The 20,773-nt window shown below is 38.4% G+C and overlaps 1 protein-coding gene across 2 annotated transcripts in view; it reads left to right on the top strand.

The window, feature by feature from the left end:
* Positions 1–1,659: 1,659 nt before the first annotated feature.
* CLIC5 (chloride intracellular channel 5) overlaps positions 1,660–20,773 on the top strand; it is a 181,290-nt gene continuing 162,176 nt past the window's right edge. Inside the window, exon 1 of one of the 2 annotated variants that reach the window (XM_064360998.1) lies at positions 1,660–2,311. In XM_064360998.1, the coding sequence (XP_064217068.1) occupies positions 1,760–2,311 (552 nt within the window). In that variant the 5' untranslated portion in view covers positions 1,660–1,759. The remainder of the gene's footprint in view (positions 2,312–20,773) is intronic. The other variant, XM_064360999.1, reaches the window with a different exon arrangement.

Genomic DNA, 20,773 nt, shown 5'->3' on the forward strand with positions numbered 1-20,773 from the left:
TGGGGTGGCGGGATGGAGACAGCAACCACCATGGCATGTATGTACCTATGCAACAATCCTGCAGGATGCAGGATGTGCACATGTACCCCAGAGCGAAAAGTACAATTTTAAAAAAAGGAAAATACTGAGTTATGGAGGAGAGTTAGTAGCAGAAAGATCACTGAGCTGGGGGTTCAAAAACCACAGCTAACTTCAGCTCTGCCGTTAACTTTTTGTGTAAACTTGGACCATTCACTTCCGCTATCTAGGTTTAAATTTTTTTCAAATGTAAAATAAAATGTTAGACTAAATAATCTCTTCAGTTTTCACCAGCTCTAAAACTAGGAAGAAGATTTGAACTGGAATCCATTCAGTTACAAACACCTGATTATGGAACCTATCATAATGTATAATGTATTTGGACCCATTAAACGTCACTTTTCAATAAGATAAACGGCCAGGGTCAATAGCCTTTGAAGTCCCTGGCCTCTTTTTCCTTACCCATTCTTCAAGCTAGAATTCCAGAAATGCTGCTCAAATTCGCAGTAGAAGATTCCAGATATATTATTGAAGTCTAAGAGTACAATGAAGTTTCACCAAGAAGATGTCCTTCAAATGTTCTGAAGCCCGTCAACTGGAGTTGCATTGTTTCATAGTTTTCACATGATTTCTAGACATTAAAGTCCCTTTACAACCTAGCTGGGTTGTCACTTCGAAGAGAAAGACATACCTGGTGTGGTAAAGGGAAGCAGGAATTAGCAGGATAGAGTACCAGATTTTTTTTTTAAAAAAAGGGGGGGCACACATATTCACATATTCATAGCATCTGTGGATGGCATCAACTGAACAATCTTGTGCATACAATTTTTTATTGCTTATCCAGACCTGGGCTCATTGCACTAATAAAAACCTTAAATAGTTTTTTCCGGGTTTTATTTTTCTCTTCTGGGCCCTGCAACTACATTTAAAAGCCCCTTTCAAGACAGACAATGTATCCTCTAATGCTTTTGTTGTGTTCAGTTCAGCATCCTGTATATGATAGAATTTTAGTGAATGTTTGTTGATGGTAATGATCATGCAGATTTAAGAGGGAAAAATAAAAATTAAAGCCATAAGTCTTTGAGTCCCTAATTTTTGGTGGTTTATACTGATATGTCTTTAGGCCAGAGCATTTATCTTTCTTTCCTTCTGCCATTTAATCAACCAGTGGTGTTTCCAGATAAGAAACATAAATGGAATTCATTACCTAACCAGGGAATGTAATTCATTTATCATTGGGTATCAATAGGCAAAGAATTGTGGATTCAGCTATAAATAGATGAGAGACCATTGTGAAGAATTGTAGCTCTCCACTGAATTGCAAGTGTTCTTGAATGCTGTCAACATTTGGAGGCAGTTGGAGGAGGGAGCTCTATTGATGACAAATGGCTACATATTCAAAATTTCAGTGTATACCGGGATGATAATTCAATTCAACCTCTGGTTTACCCAAAGAATCTTGGAGTCACTGGCAATGAGGAAATTTCCAGGGTCTAATAAAAATATCTTTAGGAGTGAAGGAGTTAACTGAGTGTGTAAGCTTTATCTTCTGTCCAATGGACTTGTGGTTTGCTTATTAAAGTCTCCAGTAAATGATTGTTAGAGCCTGTCATTGATAGCAGTTGCTACTTGCTGCCTATTAAAAGCCTGTTGATTCCTCTGCAAGGTGGTGCAGCATCCTCTGTCCCTTCACTCATTTCAGATCTACTCAGGTCTGCCTACAAAAGGATCTCTCAGATCGATGAGCATGAATGATGAAGACTACAGCAGCCTCTATGACACAATCCAAAATGAGAGGATGTATGAGGTTCCAGACCAGCCAGAAGAAAATGAAGGTCCCCATTATGATGATGTCCATGAATACTTAAGGCCAGAAAACGATTTCTATGCCACTCAGCTGAATACTCATGAGTATGACTTTGTGTCAGTCTATACCATGAAGGGTGAAGAGATCAGCTTGGCCTCTGCCAAGTCAGAAGACAGAGGCTACCTCCTGCCTGATGAGACATACTCTGAGGTTCAGGAGGGTCAGCTGGGTGAGCCCCAGGAGGACAGGCACATCTCAATGGAAGAATTATATTCACCAACCCAGGACCAGCAGCCCTGCCCAGAGGAGCTCCAGGAGAATGGGAGTGTGATGGAGGAAGACCTGCCTTCTCCTTCAAGCTTCACCATTCAGCATAGTAACGCCTTCTCTACCAGCAAGTATTCCTGCACCTCCTATTCTGATGCTGACGGTTTGGAAGAAAACAAAGCAGCTCACATGGACCCTGAGATTTACCTCTTTGTGAAGGTAAGGGCTGCCTCTGACAGGCACAACTTGTACATGCAGATGTTGTGACTGGTGTTTTATTTTGCTCTGAATGACCAGGGAAAGATGCATAATGCCATGGTCCTTGGATCTCAACACATATTCAAGAGTCAGAGTGACCAAGTCATTACAGAGTATACTCAGCTCTTCTCAAAATTAGAGGAATTGGAAGGTGCATTTAAAGTGTGTGTTTAATCATTGACTTTTACATGCCATGGGCAAAGTACTTCTTAAAGAGTTCACATGAGTGAGCCGAAATTGCTGCCCAAATCCTTGTCGTTGAGACTGGCATTAAGCACATTGTTCCATCTGGTTAAATTTCCTTTGTCAACGTGTTTAAAACTGAAACCAAAGTTTGTGGAAGAAAGTCCTTCTTGTGTTTCTAAGGTCAAAGATTTGTCTGATAGATGCTCAATAAAGATTATCTCTGTCACTAGCTTGCCCCTTTGGCACCAATATAACTAAAAATCTGATGAAGTCAGATAATTTCAGTAGTAGTGAGACACTAACTGCCATGTTAATGTTTAATGCCTATGCTGTCTAAACAGAACCATGGTGCTCTTTGTATTAGACTGATAAAGTAATAGTTATGGTTATAAATATTATCAAAATGTAAAGTGTTTCTGACCTAAACAAATCATCTTTATTAATGAAGATGGCAGGCCCTTTTCTCTCAACATCTTCCTGACAATATTCATATTTATATAACTTTTTAAATGTCTTTACATTTATTGGTATAAATATATTAGTAAATGCTACTCTTTCTTGCTAATAAAATGATTATAAACCTAAAAGAAAACAATAGTTCATACTTATTTCTCTCTTCTTTTGTTCCCAGTAACATTTCTGATAAAATACACTTTACTAATTTTGCCCTTTACTGTCTTCTACTTTGCTCTTTTCTCTAATTGTTTTGTGTTTAATCATGGATTACTTATCCTACATACATGTGAACCAAGTACTATTCCAGGTGATTTTTAAAAGGACCAAAATACCCAGTGATTTTTAAAAGGACCTAGTATAGTGCTTGATTCACACATACGTATCAGACACACATTGCCTGGCACTCTGCTGAGCATTTGAGGGGAAAGAGCTGTGCAAGACAAGGCCCTTGCTCTCAAGTAATGAAAATATGGTGCCAGAGATAGACTTGCACTCAATGCATTATAATACAATGCAGTCAGAGATGAAACAGAAGAATGAGTGGAGTGCTGTGGGTGTTCAGAGAAGGAGTGCCAAGGTGTATACTGAATTTGGAGCAGCTCCATGGAGGGGGTGATGTTAGAACAGGTGCATTCAAGCAGCTTTCCGGCCTCCATATCCACATCACCACTGTCACACTGTGCAAACAAACTTTTTTTTTTTTTGAGATGGAGTCTTGCTCTGTCACTCAGGCCGGAGTGCAATGGAGGGATCTCAGCTCACTGCAACCTCCACCTCCCAGGTTCAAATGATTCTCCTGCCTCAAACTCCTGAGTAGTTGGCGTGTGCCACCATGTCTGGCTAATTTTTGTATTTTTAGTAGAGATGGGGTTTCACCATATTGGCCAGGCTGGTCTTGAACTCCTGACCTCAAGTGAGCTGTCCACCTCAACCTCCCAAATTGCTGGGATTATAGACGTGACCCATGGCTCCTGGCCACAGAGTTTTTTTAAGTGAGGACTAGATGTATTTTTTTTTCTCATGACAGAAGCATCCATGCAACCTGCAACAGGTAAAGTGGGTCATCACCATGATCGTCATCACTGTCATCATCATCATGGATCCGTCTCGACATTATTTCTAAATTTGGCTAAGTGTTTATCTCACTAGAAATTAGCCCGTGGCTGATATTGAGCAAAAACAGAAGTAGCAGGAAAAACCAGCATTCTAACATGAGCAATGTAACATTGTGGAAAGAGCAGTGGTCAGGGAATTCAAACACAACTTTGTCAATACTTTTGTATAAAATGTCCCTGGACCCAAGTGTCTTCATCCTTGAAAGGTAATCTTTCCTAGCTCTTACAGCCTTAGATTCCAAGGTATATGGTCCCAGCTCATGGTCAGTGTGTACATGTGTATATGACATCACCTATTATTCACTCTAGGATACTGCTCAACGCTGAGTATGGTCTCTAGATTTGGCTGTGGTTGGAAAAGTAGACATGAGACCAACGTTCCTGTCCACATTTAGCTCACGTGAAGCCTGTCCCTTGGAAAATACCTGCAGCTTCAGAGCCTATCTCTAATTGAACACTTATAGGCCCCTCACGGAGGGATGTACAGGTTGTGCACTGAACAGATTTAGGGGGCACCATTCACAGAAAATGTAAATGTTGTCCTGCTGAAGTCAGGCAACAGAACAACTCTGGTTAATATTTGTTAGACTCATAGCCCACAATTACTCTAAAGGAATCACTATAATTTGACTCAGCATAGTAAAGTGTCCCAGAATTGTCAGTGATTGCTATTATTGCCATAGTAGAGGCATCTGATGTGGTGATAGGGGTCATGGTATTCAAAATGGGGCACTCAGCATAATCCATGCTGTGTGAGAATGCTAGAATTAGAATGAAAAATAACAAGCAACATTTCTGTTGAACTTTTATCTAATCATCTTAAATATTAATATTTTATATACTTTTACAATGAGCCTAGTGCACTCTTACAATAGCATATATATATATATAATTTGTAAGTGAGTAAATGTACATATTTTGTGGTAAATGTTTTACATTGATAGAGATATGTAATTTTATAAAACATTACTGATGTGTAGGCTTTCCTTCCTTTTCTGCTATGATCTGTGGTCCTGGACCTGTTTCTTTGGCTAAGATCTGATGAGAACAGGTCCCCCTTACCTTCTAGGTCCTTCTGGATGTTTTCATAAGCAACACATTTAGTCCATTTGCCTTGGAGGCAAACAAAGCTTTATCATTGCAGGTGAGAAACTTATAAAATCCCATTGAGGAAATGAGACAAATGAAGGTGGTTGGGGATGTTGAGATGTAGCTCAAAGGACATCCCAGGCAGTGAGCTCCCCAGGAGCAAAGGCACAGCCAAAACTCACATGTGTGTGGGGAGGTCCACTTGGTTGGGTGGTCAGAAGGCCCACATAGGTGAAGAGCAGATGGTGAAGTTGAAGAACTAGGATTACTGCCTTGCACTGCAAACTAAGGGGCTTGGATCTTATCCTGAAAGCAACCAAGAGTAATAGAACGTTTTGAGGAGGTTGCCATGAGCAAAACAATGTTTAGGATAACAAGCAAATTAAAAAGAATTTCTACCGACCAGCTAGAACATAACCAAATAGACATAATTCTTTGTTTCAAAGATTAGTTCAAGTATTTAGATATAAATACATCATGCGTCATTAACACTGTGTATCTTTTCAACTGACATCTGTCAATTTAATTTATATAAATTGACAGATTTATATAAATTAAATTGACAGATGTCAGTTGAAAAGATACACAGTGTCCAAATATTTGAATCTATAGCTTTATATAAACCAATTTTGGTGGAAAAAGCTAGCTGGCGTGATGCTGATTTATATATTATCTATATGTGTATCTAGTTACTTTATATTTTCCGAGGGTAAGGGGGAGATATGTGGATTCAGCGCAAGGTTTTGATTGTTATTTTAGTATAGTTTCTAGTTTGAAAAGTATATTTGCATGGGTTGGGATAGCATGGCTGGACTGTACAAAAGTTGCACATTCAGATGTCTGGAAATATTATAGAACCTGAAAAAGGTCTTCCTGCTCCACGATCCTCTAAGAACAGTCTGCTCTAACATCACTAATAAGGACATGTCAAAGTAAGTTCTTGGAAACATTTGTGAGAAGATGCAAGTCTGGGTCTGTTTCATGTGCCCATCTATCCTTTCATAGAATCAATGAAGCGCAGAAAAATGGAACAATGAGCAGGTTTGAACAAAGATTTCTATTCTTGTTATAATTTCTTCTTAATTAGAGTGCTGGGAACACAATCAAGGCCCAATTTAATTCAGAATTACTTTCTAGGTGCCCGTATGAACTGGTTTGCTTTGTGAATCAATGCCGTTAATCAAAGAGTCGCAGAATCTTAGCACTGTGCCAAGAATGTGGAAAACCCAGAGGAGTCAAGCAACCTTCCTAAAGCTGCCTGGAAATCACTGGCAAGCTAGCACATTGGGCTGTCCGTCCAGGGGATTTTGTTTCGTATTGGCATTCCTAGCTTGGTAATATGTTCATATGTTCATGAATATGCTTCAGGAGGCTGAGGAACAGTCTAGAATCCTACGCAACAATATTTGTAGCAGATGATTTTAGGAGGGTCCATGAACTCTCAGGAATGTTAACTATCACTGTGACACATTCTACTTTCCCTGCCTGGATACTCACACCTGTGTGTCCATGTGGGAGGGGTAGAATATTCTACGGGGTGACACCATCCTTTTTTTTCCTGTGGAGTCATCCATGCTCTAAGGCTTTCAGTGCCTTGAGGAACCATGGGAATAAACCTTCATGAAAGAGTAATAAAGAAGCATTAACAAGTAATCATGTGAGAGTTACATTAGCTCTGAAAATGAAAGTGATATGATAGTCTGAAATGCATATCCCCAAATTGGGATCCATTTTCTAAAGAAAGTTTTGCAATTTTTCCTCTAAGAGACTACAAACTCAATGTGAATGCATCCACCACTAATCCCATCATCCTGGACAGCATCACCAATTGTACAAACTAAAACTTCTAAGTAACTTGGATTTCTGTTTCTCCTTTATGTTCAATAATCCAATCGATTTACCTCCAAAACTATTCTTTCCTCTTCATCTTGGCCACTACTGATAAGTGTCAGCTTGAACACAGATGTTTAACTGGTCACTCTGCCTCTAGAGTCATCCACCTCCCAAGGACCCTCCCACCTAGCCACCAGAATGGTCCACATGTGTTTCTTTTGTTTTTGGAGTTTTATTTAAAGTTTTTTTTTAACTTTTAAGTTAAGGGGTACAAGAGCAGGTTTGTTATGTAGGTAAACTTGTGTTATGGGAGTTTGTTGTACAGATTATTTCATCACCCAGGTATTAAGCCTAGTACCCATTAGTCATTTTTTCCTGATCCTCTCCCTCCTCCCACCCTCCACCCTCCAATAAGCCCACCCTCCACTCTCTGATAGGCCCCAGTGTGTGTTGTTCCCCTCTATTTGTCTGCGTGTTCTCATCATTAAGCTCCTGCTTATGAGTGAGAAAATGTGGTGTTTGGCATTCTGTTCCTGCATTAGTTTGCTAAGGATAATGGCCTCCAGCTCTACCAATGTTCCTGCAAACAACATGAGCTCCTTCTTTTTTTATTATTATTATTACACTTTAAGTTCTGGGGTACATGTGCAGATCTTGCAGGATTGTTGCATAGGTACACACATGCCATGGTGGTTTGCTGTCTGTCTCCATCCCCCCGTTACCTACATCAGACACTTCTTCCAGTGTTATCCCTCCCCAACCTACCCAGCCCCCGCTGTCACTCCCAGCCCCCACCCCGCAACATACCCCAGTGTGTGATGTTCCCTTCCCTATGCCCACATATTCTCATTCTTCAACACCCACCTATGAGTGAGAACATGCAGTGTTTGGTCTTCTGTTCTTGCATCAGTTTGCTGAGAATGATGGTTTCCAGATTCATTCACATCCCTTCATTGTTCATGTGCTTGAACAATGAGTTCAAGGACATGAACTCATTGTTTTTTATGGCTGCATAGTATTCCATGGTGTATATGTGCCACATTTTCCCTGTTCAGTCTATCATTGATGGGCATTTGGGTTGACTCCAGGTCTTTGCTATTGTAAACGGTGCCACAATGAGCATATGTGTGCATGTATCTTTATAATAGAATGTTTTATAATCCTTTGGGTATATACCCAGTAATGCAATCGCTGGGTCAAATGGAATTTCTATTTCTAGATACCTGAAGAATCACCACACTGTCTTCCACAATCTTATGTTTAAATTAATCCATCTGAAGTTAATTTTAGTGTAAGGCATAAGGAAGGGGTCCAGTTTCAGCTTTCTGCACATGGTTACCAGTTTTCCTAACACCATTTATTAAACAGGGAATCCTTTCCCCATTGCTTGTTTTTGTTCAGTTTGTCAAAGATCAGATGGTTGTAGATGTGTGGCATTGCTTCTGAGGCCTCTGTTCTGTTCCATTGGTCTATATCTCTGTTTTGGTACCAGTACCATGCTGTTTTGATCACTGTAGACTTGTAGTATAGTTTGAAGTCAGGTAGCATAATACCTCCAGCTTTGTTCTTTTTGCTTAAGATTGTCTTAGCTATGCAGGCTCTCTTTTGGTTCCATATAAAGCTTAAAGTGGTTTTTTCCAGTTCTGTGAAGAAGGTCAATGATAGCTTAATGGGGATAGCATTGAATTTATAAATTACTTTGGGCAGTATGGCCATTTTCACAATATTGATTCTTCCTAACCGTGAGCATGGAATGTTTTTCCATCTGTTTGCGTCTTCTCTTATTTCCTTGAGCAGTGGTTTGTAGTTCTCCTTGAAGAGGTCCTTCACATCCTTTGTTAGTTGTATTCCTAGGTATTTTATTCTCTTTGTAGCAATTGTGAATGGGAGTTTACTCATGATTTTGCTCTCTGTTGGTCTGTTATTGGTGTATAGGAATGCTTGTGATTTCTGCACATTGATTTTGTATCCTGGGATTGTGCTGAAGTTGCTTATCAGTTTCAGGAGATTTTGGGCTGAGATGATGGGGTCTTGTAAATATACAATCATGTCATCTGCAAATAGAGACAATTTGACTTTCTCTTTTTCTAATTGAATACACTTTATTTCTTTTTCTTGCCTGATTGCTCTGTCTAGAACTTCCAATACTATGTTGAATAGGAGTGATGAGAGAGGGCATTCTTGTCTAGTGCCAGATTTCAAAGAGAATGCTTCCAGTTTTTTCCCATTCAGTATGATATTGGTTATGTATTTGTCATAAATGACTTTTATTATTTTGAGATACATTCCATTGGTACCTAGTTTATTGAGGATTTTTAGCATAAAGGGCTGTTGAATTGTTGATAAGCATTCAGATTGATTCCATGTCTTTGCTATTGTGAATAGTGCTGCAATGAGCATATACATCCATGTATCTTTATAATGGAACAATTTATATTCCTTTGGGTATATACCCACTAATGGGACTGCTGGGTAGAATGATAGTTCCATTTTTAGGTCTCTGAGGAATCACCACACTGCTTTCCATAGTGGTTTAACTAATTTACACACCCACCAACTGTGCATAAATGTTCATTTTTCTCTGCAACCTTGCCAGCATCTGTTATTTTTAACTTTTTAATAATTGCCATTTTGACTGGTATGAGATGATATTTCATCGTGATTTTGATTTGTATTTCTCTAATAATTAGTGATAAGCTTTTTTCATTTGGTTCTTGGCCACATGTATGTCTTCTTTTGAAAAGTGTCTGTTCCACTTCTCAATAGAAAACATTTATGCAGCCAACAAACATAGGAAAAAAAGCTCATCATCACTGTTCATTAGAGAAATGCAAATCAAAACCACAATGAGATTCTATCTTATGCCAATTAGAATAGCAATCATTAAAAAGTCAGGAAACAACAGATTCTGGAGAGGATGTGGAGAAATGGAAATGCTTTTACACTGTTGGTGAGAATGTAAATTAATTCAACCATATGGAAGACAGTGTGGTGATTCCTCAAGGATCTAGAACTAGAAATACCATTTGACCCAGAAATCACATTACTAGGGATATACCCAAAGGATCATAAATCATTTTATTATAAAGGCACATGCACACGTATGTTTATTGTAGCACTGTTCACAATAGCAAAGACTTGGAACCTACCCAAATGCCCATCAGTGATAGACTGGATAAAGAAAATGTGGCACATATACACCATGAAATGCTATAAAGCCATAAAAAGGATGAGTTCTCATCCTTTTCAAAGACATGGATGAAGCTGGAAACCATTATTCTTAGCAAACTAACACAAGAACAGATCACTCATAATTGGGAGTTGAACAATGAGAACACACGGACACAGGGAGGAGAATGTCACACACTGGAGCCTACAAGGGGGTGAGTGGAGAGGGGAAGGATAGCATTAAGAGAAATACTTAATGCAGATGACAGGTTGATGGGTGCAGCAAACCATCATGGCATGTGTATATCTATGTAACAAACTTGTATGTTCTAACTTAAAGTATAATAGTAAAAAAAAAAGAAAAAAGAAAAAGAAAAGTGTCTGCTCATGTCCTTTGCCTACTTTTTAATGGGATTTTTGTGTGTGTGTGAATCTGTTCAATTTACAAGACAAAATTTAAGTTTCTTTTAGAGGCTAGATATTAGATCTTAGGTACATAGTTTGCCAAAATTTTCTCCCATTCTGTAGGTTATCTGTTTATAGTTTCTTTTGCTGTGTAGAAGCTCTTTAGTTTAATTAGATCCCATTTGTCAATTTTTGCTTTCATTGCAACTGCTTTTGGCATCTTTGTCATGAAATCTTTGCCTGTTTCTATGCCCAGAATGGTATTGCCTAGGTGGTCTTCTAAGGTTTTTATAGTTCTGAGTTTTACATTTAAGTCTTTAATCTATCTTGAATTGATTTTTGTATATAGAATAAGGAAGGGGTCCAGTTTCAATCTTCTATATATGGCTAGACAGTTATCTCAGCACCTGTTATTTTTTGACTTTTTAATTATTGCCACTTGGACTGGTATGAGATAGTATTTCATTGTGATTTTGATTTATATTTCTCTAATAATTAGTGATAAGCTTTTTTCATATATTTCTTGACCACATGTATGTCTTCTTTGGAAAAGTGTCTGTTCCACTTCTCAATAGAAAACATTTATACAATTTATTGAATAGGGAGTCCTTTCCCCATTGTTTGTATTTGTCAACTTTGTGGAAGATCTGATGGTTATAGGTGTGTGGCCTTATTTCTAGGCTCTCTATTCTGTTCCATTGGTCAATGTGTCTGTTTTTGTACCAATACCATGCTGTTTTGGCTACTGTAGTCTTGTAGTATAGTTTGAAGTTGGGTAGCATGATGCCTCCAGTTTTGTTCTTTTTGATTAGGATTGCCTTGGCTATTTGGGTTCTTTTTTGGTTCCATATGGATTTTAAAATAGTTCTTTTTTGTTACTTCTGTGAAGAATGTCATTGGTAGTTTGACAGGAATAACAATTGAATCTATAAATTACTTTGGGCAGTATGGCCATATTAATGATACTGATTCTTCCTATACATGAGCATGGAATGTTTTCCCATTTGTCTGATTTATTTGAGTAGTGTTTTATAATTCTCATTGTGGAAATTTTTCACCTCATTGGTTAGCTTTATTCCTAGGTATTTTATCCTTTTGTGGCAATCATGAATGGGATTGCATTCCTGATTTGGCCCTCAGCTTAATTGTTGTTGGTGTATAGGAATACTAGTGATTTTTGTACATTGATTTTGTATTCTTAAACTTCACTGAGGTTGTTTACCAACTTAAGGAGCTTTTGGGCCAAGACTATGGGATTTTCTAGACACAAAATCATGTCATCTGCAAACAGGGATAGTTTGACTTCCTCTATTCCTATTTGGATGCCCTTTAATTCTTTCTCTTACCTGATTGTTCTGGCCAGAACTTCCAATACTATGTTAAATATCAGTGGTGAGAGAGGGCCTTGTCTTGTGCCAGTTTTCAAAAGGTATACTTCCAGCTTTTGTTCATTCATTATATAGTGGCTGTTGGTTTGTCACAGATGGCTCATATTATTTTGAGGTATGTTCCTTTTATACCTAGTTTATTGAGGGTTTTTAATATGAAGGATGTTGAATTTTATCAAAAGGCTTTTCTGCATCTATTGAGATAATTATTATTTTTTGTCTTTAGTTCTGTGTATGTGATGAGTCACATTTATTGATTTGCATATGTTGAACCAACCTGGCATCCCAGTAATAAAGTTACTTGTTCGTGGTGGATAAGCTTTTTGATGTGCTGCTGCTGAATTCAGTTTGTCAGTATTTTGTTGAAGATTTTTGCATTAATGTTCATCATGGATATTGGCCTGAAGTTTTCTTTTTTTATTGTATCTCTGCCAGGTTTTGCTATTAGGATATTGGCCTCATAGAATGAGTTAGGGAGGAGTTCCTCCTCTTCAATTTTTTGGAATAGTTTTAGTGGGAATGGTACCACCTCTTCTTTGTACATCTGGTAGAATTCAGCTGTGAATCTGTATGTTTGGGCTTTTTTTTTTTATTTTCAGTTGGCAGGCTATGTATTACTGATTCAATTTCAGAATGCATTATTGGCCTGTGCAGGGATTCAGTTTCTTCCTGGATCAGTCTTTGGAGGGTGTACATTTCCAGGAATTTATCAATTTTCTTCTAGATTTTCTAGTTTGTGTACATAGATGTGTTCATCATATTCTCTGATGCTTATTTGTATTCCTGTGGAGTCAGTCATAATATCCCTTTTGTTGTTTCTAATTATGTTTATTTGGATCTTCTCTCTTTCACATGTGCACATCAGATCATGCCATTCCCCTGCTTCTAGTTATATAGTAGCTCCCTACTGCCCCAGGAAAAAGGCCAGGATGGAGGGAATGCATAAAAGTTTCTCATGGTTGAATGAAGGAAGGGTGGAGGAAGTAAGTTACCCCCAGGATCTCCAGGATAATGAGGGAGAAGGAAAGCTTGGGCCAGTGGCTGGCAGTAGTAGTAAGAGTGGTGGTCCAAGCCCTCTTATTAGTTTTGTAGGACTGCTGTAACAAATTATGTGGTGGTTTAAAACAACAGAAATGTATTCTTTCACAGTTCTTGAGACCAGAGTCTAAAGTTAGGGTATTGTCAGGGCTACATTCCCTCTGAAGATTCTAGGGGAGAGTCCTTTTTTTTTTTTTAGCTTCTGTTGGCTCCTGGCAATCTTTGGATTCTGGCTGCAACATGCCAATCTCTGCCACCTTCAACATATGGCCTTCCCCCTTGTGTTCCTGTATCTGTTTCCCTTTTTTTCTCTCTGATAAAGACTTGGCATTGGATATAGGGCCACCTTAATTCAAGATGATTTCATCTCAAAATCCTTGGCTTAAATTACATCTACAAATATCCTCTTTCCAAATAAGGTCACATTTTCAGGTTCCAGTAGACACAAGTTTTTTAGGGCCACTCTTCAACACACTATGCCTGAAGGAAGCTCCTGAAGGAAGAATGAGTTGGATTGAATGGGAACCCCCAGACATGGGCAGCCACTCCCAGAATCCATATTTCCTTCTTGATGCAAGGGGCCCTGTGAGAATTTAGTGGACTATTTGTATCTTCATCTCTTTAATTCCCTGGAATTCATGAGAATGCCTGGCACAGTCCTAGCATCGTCCTGAAGTTGGACAGAAAGCCAATATTCTGAGTGCTTACCTGATCTATTGAACTCTGAAGGGATGTTGGAGTCAAAGGACTTCAGGATTTGCACAGCAATTGTGGTTAGACACTGCAAAGAGCAGCCTGCAGAAGTCTTGTGACCAGAGCTAATTCAATGCATTCTTGTTCCTGAGCCTGCCTTTGTGTTTCTGCATGTATATGATTTACTGAACACTGTTGTGTTAACAGACACAGAAGCCAAACTAAACATAGTAATCAGGAGAAAGGGTGCAGTGACAATCCTGTGGGAGAGAGTATCAGCTGGCCAAGATGTGGCTGCCAATCATAATATCAAGGGGGGAGACAGTGGGGGTCATTTTTTGAACTACCATTTTTTAAAGGACAATTCACCAGATTATCAGCTCCTTGAGGAAGGAATCCTGTTTCTTATCTCTGTAGCTCTGTGTCCACTGGGGGCAGTGAGCTTGTTATAGGAGGTCTCTGTAAATGTTGGTCAAAGTTAACTAAACAGTTACTCCTGAGACCCTCAGCTAGCTTTCATTCACCCAGTGGTGTGAAGACCATCCCTTGGAACAAGACTGCAAATTGGATACTCAACTGTCCTGCTGTAAGCTTTCCCTATTGCCAACATGATCAAGTTCACCTTTGAGCATCCCATTGCAAAGCCTTTGGATGTTCTGCCCCTAACAACCTAATGGCTTCTCTAATTCCATCTCCCACCATGCCCTGCCTCACTCACTGTGTCCCAGGAGTGCTGAGCTCTCCACAAATAAGATGCTCTTCTGTTCCATCCAGCTTTGCCCGTGCTGATACCTCTGCCTAAGGCACCTTCTCCTCTCCTTCATCTGGCCAACTCCTCACTCATCTTTCTGGACTCATATTCCTTGGGAAGCTGTTTCTGAACCTTCAGGTCATTCTAAGTGTTCTCCCTCAGTGCCTGCCTTCATTTTAGTACCTCTTCCCTCATTTTACAATTATCTGGTTAAGCATGTTTCCCCCAGTCTGTCACAAGACTGAGAGCTCCATAAAGAAAGCACTTACCAGCTACATCTTATTCACCCATGTACCCCCACAGTTAGCACAAAGTCTGGTCCATAGTCAGAGCTCATAAATATGTGTTGAATTAAACCAAATTGGTTATGGGGGGATAGTTCGGTATGCTTTTGGAGGGAAAGCTTTTTGGTATGTTCTGGGAAATTTGGTCAGTATTCAAGCAAAGACCCTTGAGTACCTGCAGCTGTTGATATTTGACTTTGGGGCAGAGTGGGGTGGATGGCATATCCTGGTGACAAACCAGCTAGTCAGGTAGAAGTCAGAGAAGTGAAAATTCACACTCTCAGGCATCCTGTGATTTTGTAAATGGGAAGAAGAGGAAATGGTGAGCAAAAAATAGAGATGTGCCCACATGGAAACAGGATTTTGACTCCTATTGAGCAGCAGCAGGTTTAGGAGCCCAGCTGACACCGCCCCACTTTGAACAGGTTGATTATTTGCCTGATTCTAAGTTTGAAAAGTACAAAAGATAGACTTGCTCCTTCAGACACCTTATTTCCATTTTCAGAGGCAATCCCTTCTACACATTTTGTTAACATGCCCCTTGAGACATTTTATGTGCATTCCACAAATATGTGCACAAGTTCATATATTTGGAATTCTCTCCCTTTTTTCATTTTATTTGACACAAATGCATTATACATATACCCTAGTATGTACCTTGCTTTATAAGGCCAACTGTATTGAGATATAATTTGCATACACTAAAAGTCTACCATTTTAAGGGTGCATTTCAGTGAATTTTGACAAATGTATACAGTCATGTAACCACCACCACAATCACGATGTGATACATTCCCATCACCTCAAAAGGCTTTGTCCTACCCGCTTTACTGTGAGTCCCCTCCCAGACACCTCCCGCCTCCTAGAAGGATCTTTCTATCATAAGAGTTTCATCTTTTAAAACATATTGTATAAACAGATTTAAGCTCTGTGTAATCTTTCGTGTGTGGTTTCTTTCATAATGCCTTTGAACTCATCCATATTGGTATATATATCAGCCGTTGGTCCCTTTTTATTACTGAGTAGTATTCCATTGTGTGAATGTATTGTGCTACAATTTTTTATGTGTTCAGCAGTTGATGGCATGTGGATTCTTTTCCAGTTTTTGGCTACTAATAATGAGGCTGATATAAACATTTATGTATAAGCTTTTATACTGATTATGTTTTGTATTTCTCTTAGATATTTAGGAGTGGAATTATTAAGTTATATGGTTGGTGAATGTTTAAACTTTTTTTAAAAAACGCTTTCAAATTGTTTTCAAAGTGGCTGTGAAAATTTGTATAAGATTTCTAGCTGATTCAGCATTGCCAGTTCTTTAAGTTTTAAGCATACTGGTAAATATATCATGGTATTTCACTAAATTGTAGCTTTAATTTTTATTTTTCTAGTGACTAATTAGGCTGAACATCTTTTCATGCACTTATTAGTTATCCTTCTGTCTTCTTCGGTGAAGCATCTATTCAAATATTTTATTATTATTTTAGCATTTGATATTATTATCATTAAATTTTAAAACCTCTTTATATAGTCAAGACAATTTCTTTATACACGTTTTGCAAATAGTTTTTACGTGTGGCCTGACTTTTCATTTTTATAATGGTGTATTTTGAAGAGCAGATGTTTTTCGTTTTGATGAAGCCCATTTATCAACTCTTTATTGCTATGGTTTGTGTTTTTTGTGTGCTATCTAGGAAATGTTTGTCTAACTCAAGATCCCAAAGATTTTTTTGATTTCTTCCAGAACTTTTATAGCTCTGGTTCTATCATCTACTTCAAATTTGTTTTGTATATGGTATAACATATGGATTTATTTTCTTCCCTTTTCCTCCTTCCCTTCCTCATTTTCTTTCTTCCCTTTAATATCAAATACATGGATTAATTTTCAAATGTTAAACCAACCTTGCATTTCTTGGCTAAACCCCATTTAGTAATGATTTATTGTTATTTTTATAGACTTCTAGATTTGACTTGCTACAATTTTGTTATTGAATATACAAAAATGTTGTTGACATGTTGTTGATAGGTAGAATATTGTATATATTTCCAGATTTGATTTGCTACCATTTTGTTAAAGATTTTTGCATATTCATGAGGAATATTCATGTGTAGCTTTATTTCAATTTATTTGTCTGGATTTTGTATTAGGATAATGCCTACCTAGAATGAGTTGGAAATGTGTTTCCTCTTCTATTTTCTGAAAGAATTTTAGTGGAAGTGATATTATTCTTCCCTAATAGTTTGGTAGAATTCACTAGTAAAACTATATTGACTAGAGGTTTCTTGGTGAGAAAGTTTTTCCCCTTGCAAATTTAGTGTATTTAATAGGGGTGTTCATGTTACTGCTTTCTTTGCCACTGAGTTTGATAATTTGTTTCCTTCAAATTATTAGTTGTTTAAACGGTTGAATTTATTGTCAATTCTCTCTTCATATTTTCTTCTACCTTCTTAAACATATGATACATGTTTATACAGCAGTTTTAATGTCCTTATATACTAATTTTTTTTAATTAATTTTTTTATTGCATTTTAGGTTTTGGGGTACATGTGAAAAACATGCAAGGTTGTTGCATTGGTGCATACGTGGCAGTGTGATTTGCTGCCTCCCTCCCCTTCACCTATATCTGGCATTTCTCCCCATGCTATCCCTCCCCAACTCCCCACCCCCCCGCTCTCCCCGCCAACAGACTCCCATGTATAGTGCTCCCCTCCCTGTGTCCATGTGTTCTCCTTGTTCAACACCCGCCTATGAGTGAGAACATGTGGTGTTTGATTTTCTGTTCTTGTGTCAGTTTGCTGAGAATGATGGTTTCCAGGTTCATCCATGTCCCTACAAAGGACGTGAACTCCTCGTTTTTAATGGCTGCATAATATTCCATGGTGTATATGTGCCACATTTTTCCTGTCCAGTCTATCATCGATGGGCATTTGGGTTGGTTCCAGGTCTTTGCTATTGTAAATTGTGCTGCAATGAACATTCGTGTGCATGTGTCCTTATAGTAGAACGATTTATAATCCTTTGGATATATACCCAGTAATGGGATTGCTGGGTCAAATGGAATTTCTATTTCTAGGTCCTTGAGGAATCGCCACACTGTTTTCCACAGTGGTTGAACTAATTTACACTCCCACCAACAGTGTAAAAGTGTTCCTATTTCTCCACATCCTCTCCAGCATCTGTTTTCTCCAGATTTTTTAATGATTGCCATTCTAACTGGCGTGAGATGGTATCTCAACGTAGTTTTGATTTGCATTTCTCTAATGACCAGTGATGATGAGCATTTTTTCATATGTTTGTTGGCCTCATGTATGTCTTCTTTTGTAAAGTATCTGTTCATATCCTTTGCCCATTTTTGAATGGGCTTGTTTGTTTTTTTCTTGTAAATCTTTTTTAGCTCATTGTAAATTCTGGATATCAGCCCTTTGTCAGACGAGTAGGCTGCAAAATTTTTTTCCCATTCTGTTGGTTGCCGATTCACTCTGTTGACTGTTTCTTTTGCCGTGCAGAAGCTGTGGAGTTTCATTAGGTCCCATTTGTCTATTTTGGCTTTTGTTGCCAATGCTTTTGGTGTTTTGGTCATAAAGTCCTTGCCTACACCTATGTCCTGAATGGTTTTGCCTAGGTTTCCTTCTAGTGTTTTTATGGTGTTATGTCTTATGTTTAAGTCTTTAATCCATCTGGAGTCAATTTTAGTGTAAGGTGTCAGGAAGGGGTCCAGTTTCTGCTTTCTGCATATGGCTAGCCAGTTTTCCCAACACCACTTATTGAACAGGGAATCCTTTCCCCATTGCTTGTTTTTTTCAGGTTTGTCAAAGATCGGGTGGTTGTAGATATGTTGTGTCACCTCCGACGCCTCTGTTCTGTTCCATTGGTCTATATCTCTGTTTTGGTACCAGTACCATGCTGTTTTGATTACTGTAGCCTTGTAGTAGAGTTTGATGTCCGGTAGTGTGATGCCTCCTGCTTTGTTCTTTTTGCTTAGAATTGACTTGGCTATGCGGGCTCTCTTTTGGTTCCATATGAAGTTTAAGGTGGTTTTTTCCAGTTCTGTGAAGAAGGTCATTGGTAGCTTGATATTAATTTTCACAATATTAATTCTTCCTAACCATGAACATGGAATGTTTCTCCATCTGTTCGTGTCCTCTCTTATTTTGTTGAGAAGTGATTTGTAGTTCTCCTTGAAGAGGTCCTTTACGTTCCTTGTTAATTGTATTCCTAGGTATTTTATTCTCTTTGTAGCAATTGTGAATGGCAGTTCGTTCTTGATTTGGCTCTCTTTAAGTCTGTTATTGGTGTATAGGAATGCTTGTGATTTTTGCACATTGATTTTGTATCCTGAGACTTTGCTGAAGTTGCTTATCAGTTTCAGGAGATTTTGGGCTGAGGTGATAGGGTCTTCTAGATATACAATCATGTTGTCTGCAAATAGAGACAATTTGACTTCCTCCTTTCCTAATTGAATACCCTTTATTTCTTTTTCTTGCCTGATTGCTCTGGCTAGAACTTCCAGTACTATATTGAATAGGAGTGGTGAGAGAGGGCATACTTGTCTAGTGCCAGATTTCAAAGGGAATGCTTCCAGTTTTTGCCCATTCAGTATGATATTGGCTGTCGGTTTGTCATAAATAGCTTTTATTATTTTGAGATACGTTCCGTTGATACCTAGTTTATTGAGAGTTTTTAGCATAAAGGGCTGTTGAATTTTGTCGAAGGACTTCTCTGCATCAATTGAGATAATCATGTGGTTTTTGTTTTTGGTTCTGTTTATGTGGTGAATTACATTTATAGACTTGCGTATATTGAACCAGCCTTGCATCCCTGGGATGAATCCTACTTGATCATGGTGGATAAGCTTTTTGATGTGCTGTTGTAATCAGCTTGCCAGTATTTTATTGAAGATTTTTGCATCTATGTTCATCATGGATATTGGCCTGTAGTTTTCTTTTTTTGTTGAGTCCCTGCCGGGTTTTGGTATTAGGATGATGTTGGTCTCATAAAATGATTTGGGAAGGATTCCCTTTTTTTGGATTATTTGGAATAGTTTCAGTAGGAATGGTACCAGTTCCTCTTTGTATGTCTGGTAGAATTCGGCTGTGAACCCATCTGGGCCTGGGCTTTTTTTGGGTGGTAGGCTCTTAATTGCTGCCTTGACTTCAGACCTTGTTATTGGTCTATTCAGGGTTTCGACTTCTTCCTGGTTTAGGCATGGGAGGAGGCTACTGTCCAGGAATTTATCCATTTCTTCCAGGTTTTCTAATTTATGTGCATAGAGTTGTTTGTAATAATCTCTGATGATGGTTTGAATTTCTGTGGCATCTGTGGTGATATCCCCTTTATCATTTTTTATTGCATCTATTTGGTTATTCTCTCTTTTCTTTTTTATTAGTCTGGCTAGTGGTCTTTCTATTTTGTTGATCTTTTCAAAAAACCAGCTCCTGGATTTATTGATTTTTTGTAGGGTTTTTCGTGTCTCTATCTCCTTCAATTCTGCTTTGATCTTAGTTTTTTCTTGTCTTCTGCTAGGTTTTGAGTTTTTTTGATCTTGCTCCTCTAGCTCTTTCAATTTTGACATTAGGGTGTCAATTTTAGATCTCTCCTTGCTTCTCATATGGGCACTTATTGCTATATATTTTCCTCTAGAGACTGCTTTAAATGTGTCCCAGAGATTCTGGTATGTGGTGTCTTCATTCTTGTTGGTTTCGAAGAACATCTTTATTTCTGCCTTCATTTCAGTGTTTATCCAGTCAACATTCAGGAGAAAGTTGTTCAATTTCCATGAGGCTGTGCAGTTCTGGGTTGGCTTCTGAATTCTGAGTTCTAACTTGATTGCACTGTGGTCTGAGAGACTGTTTGTTATGGTTTCTGTTCTTTTGCATTTGCTGAGGAGTGATTTACTTCCAATTATGTGGTCAATTTTAGAGTAGGTGTGATGTGGTGCTGAGAAGAATGTATATTCTGTGGATTTGGGCTGGAGAGTTCTGTAAATGTCTATTAGGTTTGCTTGTTCCAGGTCTGA

Source organism: Aotus nancymaae, unplaced genomic scaffold, assembly GCF_030222135.1.
Source record: "Aotus nancymaae isolate 86718 unplaced genomic scaffold, 86718_ANA_hifiasm-v0.15.2.pri h1tg000040l, whole genome shotgun sequence".
Lineage (NCBI taxonomy): Eukaryota > Metazoa > Chordata > Mammalia > Primates > Aotidae > Aotus > Aotus nancymaae.